Here is a 17,326-nt window from a genome sequence, read left to right on the forward strand (position 1 = left end):
TTTTAGTGATATTCTACATCACTTGAAAATTAAAGGTATTATGTTCGACTCTAATTAATGGCAAGTTCAAAACCCAAGTTATAAATGATAGAGCAGTTGTCACTCAGTACTACAATGTAGTAGTATTCCTCTTTACTTATAATTAAGAAATCTTAAGTTCGAATCTCGACCTGTATCCCTTTAGTGTAGATACTTAAAATGTTGTACCAAAAAAAAAAAAACAAAGAAAGTTAACTATGCTTCCTCTCCATGATGAGTCGATTTCATACTATATATTTTACTCTATTCTTAGTAGGTTTTGATGATTATTTTAGGGAGATTTTAATATTTTGATTTATATTTTTTATGTAGGACATGTGGATCTGTTTTAGCATAAAGTTATAAATCACTAGACTATCCTCTTCGTCCGACCATGGACACAATATTACCTTGGCATTTTTCATCTCTCCATGAAAATGTTATATCCGAATCATTTGGTCTTGTTTGATTGTTGTTGAGCGTTGCCTCATTGAAATAAATTTCCATCCATCACCACAAAAGTTCTTAACTGGGTGACTTGACCTGTTAAAATAATAGGTGTTAGGACACACGACCAGACTTATATCACAACTTGGTCACTTGGACCATTAATAGGTGACACAACCCAAATTGTATAATTTAGCTAAACTTCATAGGCCATTTATGATAAAAACTGAATAGCAACCCCTAGAATGAGCCACCGGTTCAAGTACAAGATCCTATCATTACCGCCAAGACATCCAACTGGTAGTCATAACAACCCGATTGCAAGAGAAAAGCTCGACCCATCCACCAGGTCGGTTTTTCCTTTATTAATTTATAAAATTTTGGATTTTTTACTTCGAAGTCTAGCTCCGATTCCTTCTGCTATGAGGTAGATCGGCCGCTACTCCTCCGCAAGGAAGTGTTGGTTAGGCAATGTGTGGTTGTTAAACAAAGATCCACTTTTAGCAGGGTGCAGATTAAGCCAAAAACACAATTTTGTCGGAGTAACCAAACGAGGAGGGGTAGGAGTGTAAACGAAAAACACCCATCAGCACAATCATCTTCCTTCCCATTCAGACTCGAACAATGTGAGGAAACAAGTTACCTGAATTTTGCACGACGTGTTCATTTCTTTGCATGTTCATACAAACTTTTGGACCAAGAAAGGGCTTATTCACAAAGGAAAATATTTCTAAAACTTAAAGTACTTCTTCAGTGCATCTTGTAGGACGGCCCAGGTTCCAACAGAACTACACTTTTGCAATGTCAAGGTAGCCTGCCTCACAATCAAGTTTTCAGATTTTAATGAGCTATCTGCAAACCTCTGCTTAAGAGGTTCCATTTCATCCACAGCAGTTTCTAGATTCGCCATTGCCTCAGCTCGTTCTGCCTTTACTCGGACCAGTTCAGCCTCAAGTTCTGTAACCTTGGCATCATAATTGGCCACAATGTATTTCCTCTCTTGGCATTTCTGCATGGCCAGTCCCATTTGAACTTCTATCCCTTCGTGTTCGACTCGAAAATCTTCAGCTTGGGTAAGCTCTTTTACTGCGGCCACGTACTTCAGCATTTCACCATCCAAAGACGAAAGAAGATCCTTGAACATGGAAGTGATCGTTGAAGGGATCATCCCTTGTTCAGTCACAAGTTTCAAGGCTGCTTTGAACTCCTCATAAGCCCCATTCGTGCAGAGTGTGTCTAGGCTGCTCCTTGCATAACGGCTCACAGTGTCTAATGCAGCCAAAGTCTCTACTGATGGTCCTCTGGCTGAAGTGGACTTCAATAGATCCTCTGCAGCAGAAAGTCTTCTCAGAGTTCGATCAACTGCTGGAGAAGCAGGGCCATCCAGGTCATCATTTTGCATTTCAATTTCTCTGCTTGCTGTCTCATGGCCAACATTAGACGCCATGGACTCTAAGGTTACTTGGGCAGCCTGCATCAGAGTCCAGAGATCATTATGAAGATTAAATTTTTTTAAAATGAATGTGGGCTTGGTCGGATTCTTACGTCTTCTTGTGGAGTTGGCTCTGCCTGGCAAATAGAGGTTGGAAAAGAAATATTTACAACAGCACTTACTTGATTTGCTGCGTGAGCCCTCTTAGGAGCTTTATCAGAGTGCTCCAACCCAAGGTACTGCTCCCATGCACCATAAACATCTCTTCTCTGAAGAAAACAAAATTTCAAATGTTGGAAGTTAAAAAAGAAATCCACCTAGGCAATACCCATAAACATGGTTTAGATTGGCCTGCAGACATAATGTAAAAGAAAGGGGGACATGAGTTGCGATAGACCGTAGATACACCTGAAATCGGCTGGAAACAATGTCAGAATCCCGCAGGTACTCTGGACGACCAAGTGACAAGAATGCAAACTTCCACTGCACAACAAATGGGGAAATCGACAAGGAAGCAAAATAAAAGATCATTTATACATGCGAATGAACATTCTTTTCCTCTAGTGACCCCATCCCAATGAATATAAGGCATGGGTCAAGTACCTTTGAGAACTCCTCATCCGGGACTTGCAATTTCTTTTGTATCCTTATTTTAACTTCAGCTAAAGTTTCCCCTTCATGGATAACCAATACGAAAGGTTCCCCAAAATTTTGTACTTGCTGTAAAATGTACAAATAATAAGAATATGACCAATTCGAAAAATCACAGTTTTGGGTAAAATCATCTTTAACAGTAATCAAATAGTTTACATCTACCATCTGGTTCAATACAGTAACCGTGAAGTGGAAAACATGAATCAAGCGACGATAGAGACCCAAGTTTTTCTCTTCTTCTGGAATCTGTTACACAAGAAAAGAAAAGGAAAAAAAAAAGGGATATTGATGGGATGTTGATGGGATGTTGATCCAGAAAGTGAAAACAAACAGAATTACGAACCTTGCCCATAAAGCTATATAAAAAATTTCAACAGAGTTAAACCAGAAACTCTTCAAAATAAAACTAAATAAAGAAGAGGGGGAAAAGGGACTTGCCTCCTCTGCACGCAAAGTCCAGTACTGGTTATTAATATTCTCAATTTTCTCACTGTTTGGGAAGATCTGAAAAAGAACACAAGGAATTATGAGTGCTACTGCTACTACATCAGACAAAATTACATCAGTCCTATACAGTAGAAGGGATTCATATACAATAAGATCCTGAAAATAAGCAAAAGCATCATGATACCAAATCAGCATCACAAATGAGGCATGCTACAATAACTTAAGACCAGAAAAAAATAGCTAACATGCTGATACATCAGGCATACCAGCAGTAATTACCTTGTAGATCTTGTGATCGAAAACCTCAAGCAGTCGCAGTTCTGCATTTGGATGAGACAACTCTACCTGTTTCAGGTACACCACACATTGAGAGAGATCCATTATAAGAAAACTGTTTAAGAGGCGGTGATAACAATTTCTACCACTTTTGTCAAGTAATGATCACCACTGCAAGTTGAGTGTAATCTATTATTGGCAACTATAAAGGACAGAAAGTACAGAAACCAGCAGAAGGAAGGGAAAAGAGTAGTTTTCAATTAAAGGTCACATTTTTTACAAGCTCTGCAGCCCTAAAGTAATGTATGATAAGCATCATTAGCTTTCCTGAACAAAAAATGAAAAACTAAAAACAAACAGAGGACTTCTCATACAATTGGCAGAAATTTTTAGATGGCAAGTCATGGATAATACATGGAATGCATAGAGAGAGAGAGAGAGAGACTTCACCTTCGTTTTAAGTACATTAATCACATCCCCAACAATGCTCTGTTTAGGCAATCTAATACTGTGAATCTCCACCTGCAAACAAATAACACAAGATTATGATGTGCACAATCGTCCACACGCAGAAGATGCAGACCAAATTTTACATGAACCTCATCTTTTGTAGCATGATGAAAAGCAACTTTTAGATGTTTCAGATCTTGCAATTCTGGCAGGGTAATTTCAAAGACTTCATAGTACAAAATATCAGAGGTCTGTCAAAGGCAAAGCATAATTAGTACCCACACCACATGATGCTTATGAGAGAGAGTTAAACAACAGAGGAGACCAATACGATGCACTTACTTGATTGTAATGAGTTAACATTTCTGTTAAATGCTCTACTCCCCGATATTTGATGGGTTGGGCCCTAGGTTGTTGAGAATAGCAGTTATGTGCAGTGAGTCTGATTTTGGTAGGATCCTCCAAACCAATGTGGTGAGCTAATTTTTCCACCACATCATCATAAGTGTGTAGCTTTGACCTAGAAAAGTACAAAGAAAAAAAACAGTTATAGCATTGGCACCAAACAATAAAACAAAGATGGACAGTCCAACTATGAGGGACAACGATTAAGTACTAACAATTCTAAACAAAAATCCTCCACCGTCGGTTTCTCCAAAGAATGGAAATGAACAATCTGTATAGCATCAAATCATTCAATATAGTTAGGTTTAACATTCAACAAAATACAAAATTAAAAAACACTGACAACAAAAGTAAAAGAATGTGAAAAACCACTAATTGAATAATGAAATCTAATTTAAACTAAAAACAAAGTATAAATTTCCACAGCCTGTACCCGGCGATTGTGCACATAGTCCAAAAATGAAGGAACATCAGGGTATTTACATCCTTCGTCAATTTCAAGCGGAGTAGATTTCTGAAAGCATATAATGTCCCCATCTTCAATCTGGAAAAGCAAAGCAACAGATTAACTACCAGGACCAACAAACCTATAAAAGCATAAAATTTAAATCTTATAGCAGACACATATTTACAATATACCAAGCATGCAATATAGCAACAATTACCTGGCTCGACTGAAATGAGGTCATCTTGTCAAGGCGTTGGCACATGACAGAAGGCTTAAACCTTATTTCCTGAATGCAGGACAAACACATATACATTCTAAATGTACGTATTTATTAAGTTAAGACGCAGCTGAAGCTACAAAGTTAATGTGAAACACACCTCATAAATTTCAATTTCTTCATCAAGGGAAAAACCAGCAAGTTGATTGAACTTTGCTAAAATCTCCACTGGCTTAGTAAAACTCTTCACAAAAAGCCTGCCAACAAAACTGGAAACAGAAAAGAAACTTAAATCAGCAAACATGAGTCAAAACTCAAAAGAGAACTATTTGGCTGAGCAGAAAGAGCCATACCGTAGTTCTTGTTTCTCAGGTTCATAAAGCTTAAAAAAAAGCAGGATATCTTCCTCGGTTTTGTTAGGCAGAGAAATAGGACGTAGAATCTGGAGAATTTATACAAGCAAGAAAATATAAGACTTGATGTCTTCCATAAAGCAATTGGAACTACAATAAGCCTCAAAACACAGGTCATAACAAGAATATAGTAAAATTGGATTACCGGTCCAAACTCTACTTCCAAAAACAACTTTAGCTCCGCATTGTGCATTTTATTTGATACCCCTTCAATTTGTCCAACCTGTAAAAACACAAGGGGTCATCATTAGCTCTTCTTGGCACCAATGTACTGCTAAAACACTATCAATCATTTCAAAATCTGAGATCAAATGTTTATCACTGCCCATCAGAATTTTTTTATATTATAATAACTTCATTTAAAATGCCTCATCCAATACTGGAAGCATAATGATTATCGAAATATAAATTAAGAACTTTTTAAATTCCAATTTCGCAAGAGAAATTGACAGTTATAAGCGTACATCAATCGTTCATAAACTTGAAAACTTAGTGTCAGACGCAGCAAAGTAAAAATTGAGACGAAATGAGAATTATGAATTACGAAAGGAACAAGGAGCAGCAGATGGAGAGGTTATTTTCATAATCTTTTCAATGAAGGACATGAAATGAGTGCTTCTTTAGGGGAGTTGAGTAACTCAGAAGAGTGTAGAAACTACTCTTTTTATCGTCGAATCCGGAAGGAAGAAGTGGTTGTAGCTTTGAAGAAGATGAAGCATAAAAAAGCAATAGGCCCAGACGATATACCAATCGAAGTGTGGAAACTTTTGGGAGAGACAGGTATAACATGGCTCACTGACCTTTTCAATAGGATTTTGAAAACGAAGAAGATGCCAAATGAGTGGCGAATGAGCACTTTGGTGCCTATCTACAAGAATAAGGGCGACGTACAAAATTGCATGAACTATAGGGGTATTAAGCTAATGAGTCATACAATGAAGCTCTGGGAGAGAGTCATTGAGCATAGATTGAGGCAAGAGACATGGGTTTCGGACAACCAATTCGGGTTCATGCCAGGGCGCTCAACCATGGAGGCAATCTATCTCTTACGAAGATTGATGGAAAGATATAGAGATGGGAAAAAGGATTTACACATGGTCTTTATAGATTTGGAAAAAGCGTATGATAGGGTCCCAAGAGACATTCTTTGGAGGATTTTAGAGAAGAAAGGAGTATGAGTAGCATATATCCAAGCTATAAAGGATATGTATGAAGGAGCAAAGACTGCCGTAAGAACTCATGAAGGACAAACCGAAAGCTTTCCCATAACTGTAGGATTACATCAAGGCTCATCCTTAAGTCCTTACCTTTTTGCGTTGGTAATGGATGAGTTAACACGACATATTCAAGATGATATTCCTTGGTGTATGCTTTTCGCAGACGATATAGTGTTGATAGATGAAACTCAGGAAGGGGTAAATGCAAAGCTTAACCTTTGGAGAGAAGTGTTGGAATCTAAAGGTCTTCGCCTAAGCCGATCAAAGACAGAATATATGGAGTGCAAGTTCAGTGCAAATGGAGGCCAAAACGAGTTAGGGGTGAGGATCGAAGATCAAGAAATACCAAAGAGCGACCGTTTTCGTTACCTAGGATCTATCTTGCAAAAGAACGGAGAATTAGATGGAGATCTCAACCATAGAATACAAGCTGGATGGATGAAGTGGAAGAGTGCATCCGGCGTGTTGTGTGACCGCCGTATGCCACTGAAGCTCAAGGGAAAATTTTATAGGACGGCAATAAGGCCGGCGATGCTGTATGGCACAGAATGTTGGGCGGTGAAACATCAACACGTACACAAAATGGGTGTAGCGGAGATGAGGATGCTTCGTTGGATGTGTGGGCACACGAGAAAGGATAAGATTAGGAATGAGGATATCCGGGGTAAAGTAGGAGTAGCCGAAATTGAAGGAAAGATGAGAGAAAATCGGTTACGGTGGTTTGGACATGTGCAAAGAAGGCCTACTGACGTTCCGATTAGAAGATGCGACTATGGGACAGAGGTTCAGGGCCGAAGGGGTAGAGGAAGACCTAGGAAAACTTTGGAAGAGACTAAGAAAAAACTTAGAGTACTTAGATCTAACGAAGGACATGACACAGGATCGAGCACAATGGCATTCTAAGATTCATATAGCCGATCCCACTCAGTGACTTGGATTTTCCAAGTCTCCAACCGAGAAGTTTTCCTCACTCGGGAAATTAAGGGAACACTACCCCAACCTACATGCTCCACTCAGAAAGCTTCAACATACAAGCTTTAACAAAAGAAAATTCAAAGAACTTAGCGAAGACGGCTTTGGTGTATTTAACACAATACGTTGAAATGAAGGAAAGCTTATTTATTGATATCCCCGATAAGCTACAAATATGTACATATACATGAGTCAAAATAAGCACACAAGAGGGAGCCTTCACAAAGGTTGCTTAGGAGAAGTCTCAGCAGTCGGTAGAGCCCCAGAAAGAGAAGGCACCGGAGGGGGATCATTTGGAGCCTCAGTACTGGACAGAACCCTAGAAGGAGGAGGCATCAGAGGTTGATCATTTGGAGCTTCATTACGCGGTACAGCCCCAGAAGACGAAGGCAATAAATGCCTTTGGAACAAACCCACAAATCTCTGATGATCAAGTAAAACCTGACCATCAGTTTCCTTCATCTGGTCAAGCTTCCTCTTCATGTTTGTAGCATAGTCATGTGCGAGCCGGTGCAACTGTTTATTCTCATGCTTGAGCCCTCTAATCTCCTGTTTGAGACTCATCACTTCAGCCGCCAATGATTCAACTTGGCGGGTTCGAGCAAATAGGCGTTGGGCCATATTAGACACAGAACCTGCACACTGAACACTGAGAGCCAGCGAATCCTTAACAGCTAACTCATCAGACCGTTTGGAAAGTAGTCTGTTATCTTTGGGAGTGAGAAGGTTCCTGGCCACCACCGCAGCGGTCATATCATTCTTCATCACGGAATCCCCAACGGTAAGAGGACCAGTAGGGGAGACGAAGGATGGGCGCCATATGTTGTCTGGAGAAGGCGGGGCTGCCTCTTCAACAAGGTTCAAGTCAAAACAACGGTCGGAGGGGCCAGACATTTTCAAAGGTGTTGAAGAGAGAAGAGGTCGGACAAATCAAGATCTTAGAAGTGCAAGAATGAAGCTTCTACTGGTGGAGATTCAAGTGTGCTTTGGAACTTAATGCCAGCCCCTATAAAAATCTGCACTCGACGAAGCTTCAGAAATCGAAGAGGCGCCTGCTCAGAAATCGAAGAGGAGTTTGCTTTCTCAAAAGCTGGGCTGCTTAGAGATCACGAGGGTTGATCTCAGAAATCGAAGAGGCGTTTGCTTTCTCAAAAGTTGGGCTGCTCAAAGACCACGAAGGCCGATCTCAAAAATCGAAGAGGCGCTCGCTTTCTCAAAAGCTAGGCTCCCCAGAGACCACGAGGGCCGATCTCAGAAATCGAAGAGGCACCTACTTTTCCAGCCTTTTCCAGCCTTGTCAGCACCTGTCACACGCACACTCAGTTTTGCGGAAATTATAGGCATTCTGTCAAAGACTTCTGGGGAAGTAGAAAACACATGAATCTTACTGTTCAATCACCCACTTCCCACACGCAACAATAGCTCATGGGTACCACAGATAACTTTGCCAAAGTTCTCTGCCAAAGTTGAGCACGTGAAGCTTGCAGCTCCCACTACATCGCTCTGACCAAGAAGGGTAAAAGAATAGCAAAGAAACAGCACTAACAAAGTTTAGACCCATAAATTTTGAAGGTCTAGCTACCATATTATTACCCACAAGGGTAAAGGAACAGTACCACTGCTGGATAATTGGAAAGTCCCTGTGTGTCAATCTCTGTGCTTCGTGGCAAGGTAGACTAGCAAACATGCCCAACCTTTACTCACATTCGAGAAAACACTCCCAATAAGATTGCTTGCTACAAAATCGAAGAGGCACCGTCCTCCGAATCTCGAGAGCCAGACTCCCAACATGACTACTTTCTTAAAAATCGAAGAGAGGGTAAAGGAACAGTACCATTGCTGGATAATTGGAAAGTCCCTGTGTGTCAACCTCTGTGCTTCGTGGCAAGGTAAACTAGCAAACATGCCCAACCTTTACTCACATTCGAGAAAACACTCCGACCAAGATTGTTTGCTCCAAAATCGAAGAGGCACCGCCCTCCGAATCTCGAGAGCCAGACTCCCAACATGATTACTTTCTCAAAAATCGAAGAGACACTGCTCCCCGAATCTCGAGAGCCAGACCCCCAGCATGATTGCTTTCTCAAAAATCAATGAGGCATCGTTCTCCGAATCAATCGAAGAGGCGCTCGCTTTCTCAAAAGCTGGGCTGCTCAGAGACCACGAGGGCCGATCTCAGAAATCGAAGAGGCACCTACTTTTCTAGCCTTGTCAGCACCTGTCACACGCACACTCAGCTTTGCAGAAATTATGGGCATTCTGTCGAAGACTTCTGGTGAAGTAGAAATCACATGAATCTTACTGTTCAATCACCCACTTCCCACACGCAACAATAGCTCATGGGTACCACAAATAACTTTGCCAAAGTTCTCTGCCAAAGTTGAGCACGTGAAGCTTGCAGCTCCCACTACATCGCTCTGACCAAGAAAGGTAAAAGAATAGCAAAGAAACAGCACTAACAAAAGTTTAGACACATAAATTTTGAAGGTCTAGCTACCATATTATTACCCACAACTGTAAAGGAACAGTACCACTGCTGGATAATTGGAAAATCCCTGTGTGTCATCCTCTGTGCTTCGTGGCAAGGTAGACTAGCAAACATGCCCAACCTTTACTCACATTCGAGAAAACACTCCCAATAAGATTGCTTGCTCCAAAATCGAAGAGGCACCGTCCTCCGAATCTCGAGAGCCAGACTCCCAACATGACTACTTTCTCAAAATCGAAGAGAGGGTAAAGGAACAGTACCATTGCTGGATAATTGGAAAGTCCCTGTGTGTCAACCTTTGTGCTTCGTGGCAAGGTAGACTAGCAAACATGCCCAACCTTTACTCACATTCGAGACAACACTCCCAACAAGATTGCTTACTCCAAAATCGAAGAGGCACCGCCCTCCGAATCTCGAGAGCCAGACTCCCAACATGATTACTTCCTCAAAAATCGAAGAGACACTGCTCTCCGAATCTCGAGAGTCATACCCCCAGCATGATTGCTTTCTCAAAAATCGAAGAGGCATCGTTCTCCGAATCTCGAGAGCCAGATACCACAGACCACTTTTTCAAAGTGCTCTGACATAGTTAAAACATGTGAAACTGGCAGCTCCCACTACCGTGCTATGACCAAGCAGGGTAAAGGAATAGCATTACTACTTGTTGTTAGGGAGACTCCTATATATGTCGACCTCCATCCCCAACGGACAGGCAGACCTGCAAAAATGCTCAACCCTTCATCATATCTGAGAGGGCACTCCCAACGAAGCCTTTCGAAATATTCAGCTTTCTTTCCCCCCGATAATACCTCTGCAAACAAGCTATACTAGAGCAAGAATATCTCATATCATCAGGGTTAAAAGCAAGAGTATCCCATATCATGCTTTTTCCCTGTCTTTTCTTTTGGCCTTGTTTTTACCTACAAGACAAGGAGAAAGAGAGCAATCAGTCAGCACTTGGAATCAAGCTTCCAGCCAGGAACTGACTGCCTGGAACCCCTTACCTGATTACTTACCTGGCATTGCTCTCGAGTACTCATCTTCAACATCTTATGTTTCCAGGGAAGATTCCGCATCTGCTTGAGGAACAGATAGGGCAAGTGCGAAGGATACAAGGAAGCATGTGGAGACAAGCGTAACAGCACACGTGCCGATACATTCATTACTCTGTCAAAAGCAAAAGTATCCCATATCAGCAGGGTGGAACGTACTCTAGATTTGATGGACTTGTTTTGACCCTCAAATTCTTCAGTCGGCCTTATACTCTGGAGGAAACCAGAAAACCCTCCAGCTCAGTTCAAGAATAAGCCTGTGGAAAGTTACTTCTTCAAAAGCAAAAGTATCTCATATCATCTCTTCTCATTTTTCTTCTCTTTATCCTTCATGCTGCTGCAAGATGGGGAGAAGGTGAACAATCAGTCGGAGCTCTGATGGCTTACCTTGTCTGTCACCTCTTTCAGCAGACCCCCTAGCTCGGCGACTTGGGGGACTCCTACTACATGGTTTGTATCGCGCTTGACCAAGCCTGAAACTACAAGTAAGCTTCAAGTGAAATTGATACATTACCTTGTGCATCTCCACTAGTTAAAGATACCACCCCTGGATGGAGGAAGAGTACTTCCAGAGAAGATGCCACATCTACCTATGAGACAGATAAGGCAAGTCAAGACGACACCACACTCCGATACTTAGAAGTTTCGTGATTACGAGATCATTCTCCCACAATATTTCCTAATGTCATTTGTACTAAATCATTCACTTGTACTCACTAAATGAGAGCTTGAACCTATGTACTTGTGTAAACCCTTCACAATTAATGAGAACTCTTCTATTCCGTGGACGTAGCCAATCTGGGTGAACCACGTACATCTTGTGTTTGCTTTCCTATCTCTATCCATTTATATACTTATCCACACTAATGACCGGAGCAATCTAGCGAAGATCACAAAAAGCGATCGTTTTCGCTACCTAGGATCTATCTTGCAAGAGAACGGAGAATTAGATGGAGATCTCAACCATAGAATACGAGCTGGATGGAAAGAGTGCATCCGGCGTGTTGTGTGACCGTCGTAGGCCACTGAAGCTCAAGGGAAAATTTTATAGGACGGCAATAAGGCTAGCGATGTTGTATGGCACAGAATGTTGGGTGGTGAAGCATCAACACGTACACAAAATGGGTGTAGCGGAGATGAGGATGCTTCGTGGGATGTGTGGGCACACGAGAAAGGATAAGATTGGGAATGAGGATATCCGAGGTAAAGTAGGAGTAGCCGAAATTGTAGGAAATATGAGAGAAAATCGGCTCCGGTGATTTTGAACATGTGCAAAGAAGGCCGACTGACGCTCCGGTTCGAAGATGTGACTACGGGACAGAGGTTCAGGGCCGAAGGGGTAGAGGAAGACCTAGGACAACTTTGGAAGAGACTCTAAGAAAAGACTTAGAGTACTTGGATCTAACGGAGGACATGACACAAAACCGAGCGCAATGGCGTTCTAGGATTCATATAGCCGACCCCACTTAGTGGGAAAAGGCTTTGTTGTTGTTGTTGTTGTTGTTGTCATGATCAACAAGGTCAAAATATATATCCCTTCCAATTTGTTCTGCCAGGTCCTCATCTCGAACAACCTAAACATATCAATAAATTTTGTTATTATTTTTTTGTGTACACCAAATACCTGTACTAGCACATCTGAAGATTCTGAACAGGGATAAACTAGAAAGCTTTACCTTAATAATAGTGTAGTGGTGTGCTTGTTCCTTAAATCTCTCTTTTTTCTCTTTCTCTTGTTCTTTTTTCAATCTTATCTGAAATGAATCATAGAAAAAAGGTTCAGCCCCTTAAGTCTGACACTGGAATCCAGAACCTATACTACCATTAACTAGAAGTAAAGACAAGCATTTTACCCTCAGATGTTCGGCTATGTCTTTCTCATCCACATTACATATTACTTTGTCCTTATCACTGTCCCGTACATACACAAGCATGTATGCATCTGAGTGTCTTGTCAATTTGAAAGGAGTATTATTGAAGTCAGGATTGGTCTGTGGCAACCGTTGGAAAGAAAACAACAAACGGTCAGTTGAGAATTAAGTAACCTTAAAATAAGGAGAATTATAGCAGTTGGGATACAGCCAAAAATAAACTACCTCTTCCTCACCACCATATTGCTCTTCTAAAGCCCTCTTCACATCCTCTTTTGTCACACATTTATCACCAAACTTGTACCTAAAACAAGATATGACAAATTACATCAACACATATGAAATGCATGCACAAGAACACTCAGTCATGCATAAAAATCCAAATAAGGAAATGCAAACTTCAAAGTATTACTTGAAAACATAAAATGCATATAAGTTATAACAAAACAGATGCTTTCTTTAAAGTTCTCGAACGGGCAGTCAGGTAACCAAGTTATGGTGTCAAAGTCCATCGGGAAAGCAATGTAAGAAATATAGACTCCAATAAACCAAGTTATTTGAATAAGGAGTAACAAAGAAAAGTAAGAAGCAAAGCAAAAGAGTAGTGTGAGAGAATGTCTGTCTCGTGCTTATGTGTTTTTGTGTGTGAGACTGGAAACAATTACAGAGAGAATCGATTCCAGGAGATCCGTACCACTGGTCTGAAAGGGTTGGTCTGATGAAAGCATGGTAATGTCCACCATGAACCCCACCACTATGAACCAAGACACTGCAACAGTAGAAAATTATCATAGTAAGTAACCAATTACAACGTAAAAATTTGAAGCTCCACACAACATGAAGAGCACCAAACAGGCAGATGAAAAAGCAGGTTCGAATAACCGTCTTCAGATATTGCCAAGCACAGAGTGCATACAAAGGTCTAGAAAGTAATATTCATTGAAATAACATGCCAAATTTAGGAAACAGATGAACCATATTATATCGTGCAATAGTGCAAGGCAAAATAGATACCTATGAAGAGTGTAGAGGTTGCGAACACTCTTATCTGATTCAGGTGATAGATATTTTCCATTCTCCCTATCAAGGTCAAGTTGAAGAGGAAATTCATAGCGATCATTTATCTGCCAAAAAAAAAAAATAATACAACATTCTTACCATGATAGTTTATTTGCTTTCCATTAATATTTACATGCTACAGTTTTGTTTTCAACTAAGAAGCTTTGTAGTAAAGCATTACACTTTCAATGTTTCATGTAATAAAACACGCAGCAGGAGGAAGATGAGCTTCCAGTACAAACCTTAACCGTAGTGTCCCGCATAAAATCATATTCAAATCGCTTTAGCTGAAGTTGAAGAACGGGAGGGAAGTCGATAAACAGGACACCCTTCTTAGCATCCTGGAATAAACATCCAAAATATTCCTTGAGAACAATATTTTAAATTTTTAATATCAAAGAAATATATGTAAGAATACTGGCGTCAGCAAGTGATTTAATAAAAAGACAAAACTAAGGACGGCATCCAATCAGAACTTAAAATATAACGTTGTGAGAACCATATGTTAAAAATCTAAGTGGAAGAGGAAATAATGCAAGACCACTAGTTTTATAAAGTGGTTTGTGGAAGGAAACAACTAATAGCAGCCTCAGATTAGAATCACAGTATAAATGCAGTCACCAATGGAATTTGGTAATTAACCTGCAAACCTAGTTCTTCGGAGTGGTATTTGTTGTCACCCTCAAGACGTTTAACTTCCAAAAACTTACTAAAAGAAGCATAAACATCCCGACAGCCTTTCACATCAAGCTGGAGGTCTGCAAAGAAATAAGAAGAAACCAGCGGCATGTGTTGACATTCACAAACTACTTCACACTCTTAACACTTTAAATTGTGCAAGAAAATATTACCATAAAATGATTCTTTCCATGTAGATTTGTAGTCCACATTGAAGCATTCAATGTAATTCCTGTAATGTCCTTCAAATAACTGTTGTATTGTACCCTCCACAATAGTTCCCTGGACCCACAGAACAATTATCAGAATGAAAATGAAACACAAACTATACTCATGGAAAAAACTGAAACATTCCCATACCTTCATTTTATCTTCAAGCTTTTTGATAAGAACTCTATTAAGTTCCGGCAGGTCATGTTTCACAAACAAATCATGTGTGGGACCAAAAGACTTGGTCAATTCTTTACTTGCAACACTGCTTTCACTGTATTGAAGTTTATAGAATAAACGTTGTAGTGCCAAAGGGATGCTTCCTGAAGGCATGTCATCCTCAGTTGTCGGCATATGATGCACACACTGGTAAGTAACTCCAACATTAAGATCTTGCATATAAAATTCAAAAGACAATTCATGTTTAGCTTACAGTAACAACAGGAGATCACGTAAACAACCTTTCTGAAGTATGGTATATGGTACCAAGTCCGGAGTAGAGAATTCATATAACCATTTGCTCCCTGATTCTTGAGCCCAACATAACCAGTTTCCTTTTTCGAGTCATATGACCCATAATCAAGAACCTTACAGACAGAAATCTCAGCTTCAACCACAACTGTATCGTTCACCAGATATCCCCTACTCTGGTCATAAAGATCACCAAGAAGCATGAATGAAGTGTATCCCCAGTCACCTTCTCTTGCATTGAACTGGTGTTGTGTGTCTGCAATATCATACAACAATCAAGGACAAAGGTCTTAAAATTTGACTACTCTGGTCATAAAGCACAAAATTGAATGCTAAAAGGAAATAAGACTAATAGAGAAATATACCCTTTCTTATTGAGTACTTGGGATGGATCTGATTAACTACTGCCAAGCCGAACTGCGCACACCTACTCCACCCATATGGCAATGTCCTGGAATCTGCCGCATCCAAATACATTGACAAGTAGTCCACATTGTTTCCCTTGGGAAATATTAGTATCCGCCTGATCAAACATACCAAAAGCAATTCAAAATCCAAACGCCGAGATACAAATATAAGCCAAACTTAAGCAGCATAAATCAGTTTTTGACATCAGGTAGACAAGAGAAAATACCATTTATAGCCGCCAACAACGAACATGTCAGAGTAGTAGTGCTTCTTGGTGTTCAACCTAGTAAAGTTCTCAATTGTCCAAGTGAATTTCATCGCTGGAGGATCCTCCACTGGCTGACTATCAACTGTACAAGCCGGCTCCACTTGGGCTACTAGCAACACACCAAATACCATAAATTTCAAAACAACAAAACCACCACACTAAAGAAAATGCAATCACTTGCCCTCTAATCAAACCTCGTGACGCCAAATTCGCACAAAAATCAATTCTTTCAGATTAGGCAACACCGTAAACACAAACTTAAGAAATTCAAACAGCAAATCATCGAAAAATTGCTAAAAATTAAACCTTCCATAGGCTGAGGGCCTTCGACCAAATCCGAGTGCGGCACAAGTATCTCTTCGTCCTCTTGCTGCTGCTGCTGCTAACAAAATAAGCAAAAATCAGAGCTCTGATCAAGAAAAACCTAACCAGAGGGTCGCGTGCGTTACTTTTAACAGGCAAATGACGGCATGTGATCTTTCCTCGTACACTGGTAATCAAGCTTTTGTTCAAGTGGGTGATGGACTGGATTCTCCTACTTTCATTCAAGGGAATTTTAACGAAAAGCACCTGTTACTGTTCACTTTAACGAAAAACCACATTTTTACACTAAAAAGTCAATCCTGGTACTATTCACTTTACCCTTTATTTTGTCCTTATCATTAAAACTCAAAAGTTTTCAAGCCTTTTCATTAGTTTTCTTTCATACAATCCAGCACTCAGTGCGGAAAGGTATCTAAATTAATTAACAAAATTTTCTTTCTGAATCAAAAAAGCGTGAAAAGCGATTCAGTCTTTATCACAATATAAAATTATAGATGTAATTCCGCACAGAGAGAACTGTTATGAAAAACTCCCTCAAAATAAGACTCTTTTTGTACTATTTGCCATTTTTATGTTTTTGCATAATTCTCGTGTTTATCTTACGAATCTTCGTGCAAAAAAAATATGAGATGACAAAGAGTTAGATGAAAATTCACAATTTGAAAGGAGTTTTTATATATAAAGATAAAAACTTTTACTATATTTTAAGGAACTGTACTAATTTTTTTAAAAAGGCACAAAAACATAAAAACAATTCAAGTCCAGACCAAAAACATAAAAATAATGTTTTAAAATATCAATCATACTCAGTTTTAAGAAGGCCAAGTGAACCCTCTAATTTGCTCTGGTGTAAGTTGCCACGTTGAGACTTGAGGGACCACCCCTTCATTGAATGAGGGAAACTTGTAGGGCAAGTAGTTCCGTCGTGAAGAAAAAGGAAATTCCTTTTCCCAGTGCGTATTCTTTATCAAACTCGGACACCGATGGTAAAGAATTAGCACTGCGAAAAGGAGTTTCTTTTGCACCATCTTTCCCACCTAACTTTGTAGAATCAGTTTTGAAGTTATATGTAGATTCGGTTTGTATCTTTTATTATTAGAA

At 40.0% G+C, this 17,326-nt stretch overlaps 1 protein-coding gene across 7 annotated transcripts; it reads right to left on the reverse strand.

The window, feature by feature from the left end:
• Positions 1-1,051: 1,051 nt before the first annotated feature.
• Positions 1,052-16,450, reverse strand: LOC103449641 (ubiquitin C-terminal hydrolase 13-like). Of its 7 annotated transcripts, none has more exons than XM_070809719.1 (30): positions 16,351-16,450; positions 16,208-16,280; positions 15,860-16,007; positions 15,591-15,748; positions 15,216-15,481; positions 14,905-15,120; positions 14,718-14,826; positions 14,509-14,624; positions 14,109-14,207; positions 13,822-13,931; positions 13,502-13,576; positions 13,033-13,111; positions 12,790-12,927; positions 12,613-12,690; positions 5,353-5,430; positions 5,148-5,236; positions 4,955-5,063; positions 4,795-4,863; positions 4,563-4,673; positions 4,345-4,400; positions 4,067-4,244; positions 3,874-3,975; positions 3,725-3,796; positions 3,278-3,343; positions 2,990-3,055; positions 2,708-2,797; positions 2,501-2,617; positions 2,306-2,380; positions 2,011-2,166; positions 1,052-1,936 (listed from the first exon to the last, which is right to left on the reverse strand). In XM_070809719.1, the coding sequence occupies exons 2-30, from the start codon at positions 16,212-16,214 to the stop codon at positions 1,196-1,198; spliced, it is 3,774 nt and encodes a 1,257-aa protein (XP_070665820.1). In that variant the 5' UTR covers positions 16,215-16,280; positions 16,351-16,450; the 3' UTR covers positions 1,052-1,195. The 7 variants fall into 7 exon arrangements, with proteins under 7 accessions (XP_070665820.1, XP_070665817.1, XP_028946222.1 ...); XM_070809716.1 differs by having other exon boundaries at positions 15,860-16,010; XM_029090389.2 differs by having other exon boundaries at positions 2,080-2,166; positions 15,860-16,010; positions 16,208-16,283; positions 16,351-16,432.
• Positions 16,451-17,326: the final 876 nt, after the last annotated feature.

Source organism: Malus domestica, chromosome 12, assembly GCF_042453785.1.
Source record: "Malus domestica chromosome 12, GDT2T_hap1".
NCBI lineage: Eukaryota > Viridiplantae > Streptophyta > Magnoliopsida > Rosales > Rosaceae > Malus > Malus domestica.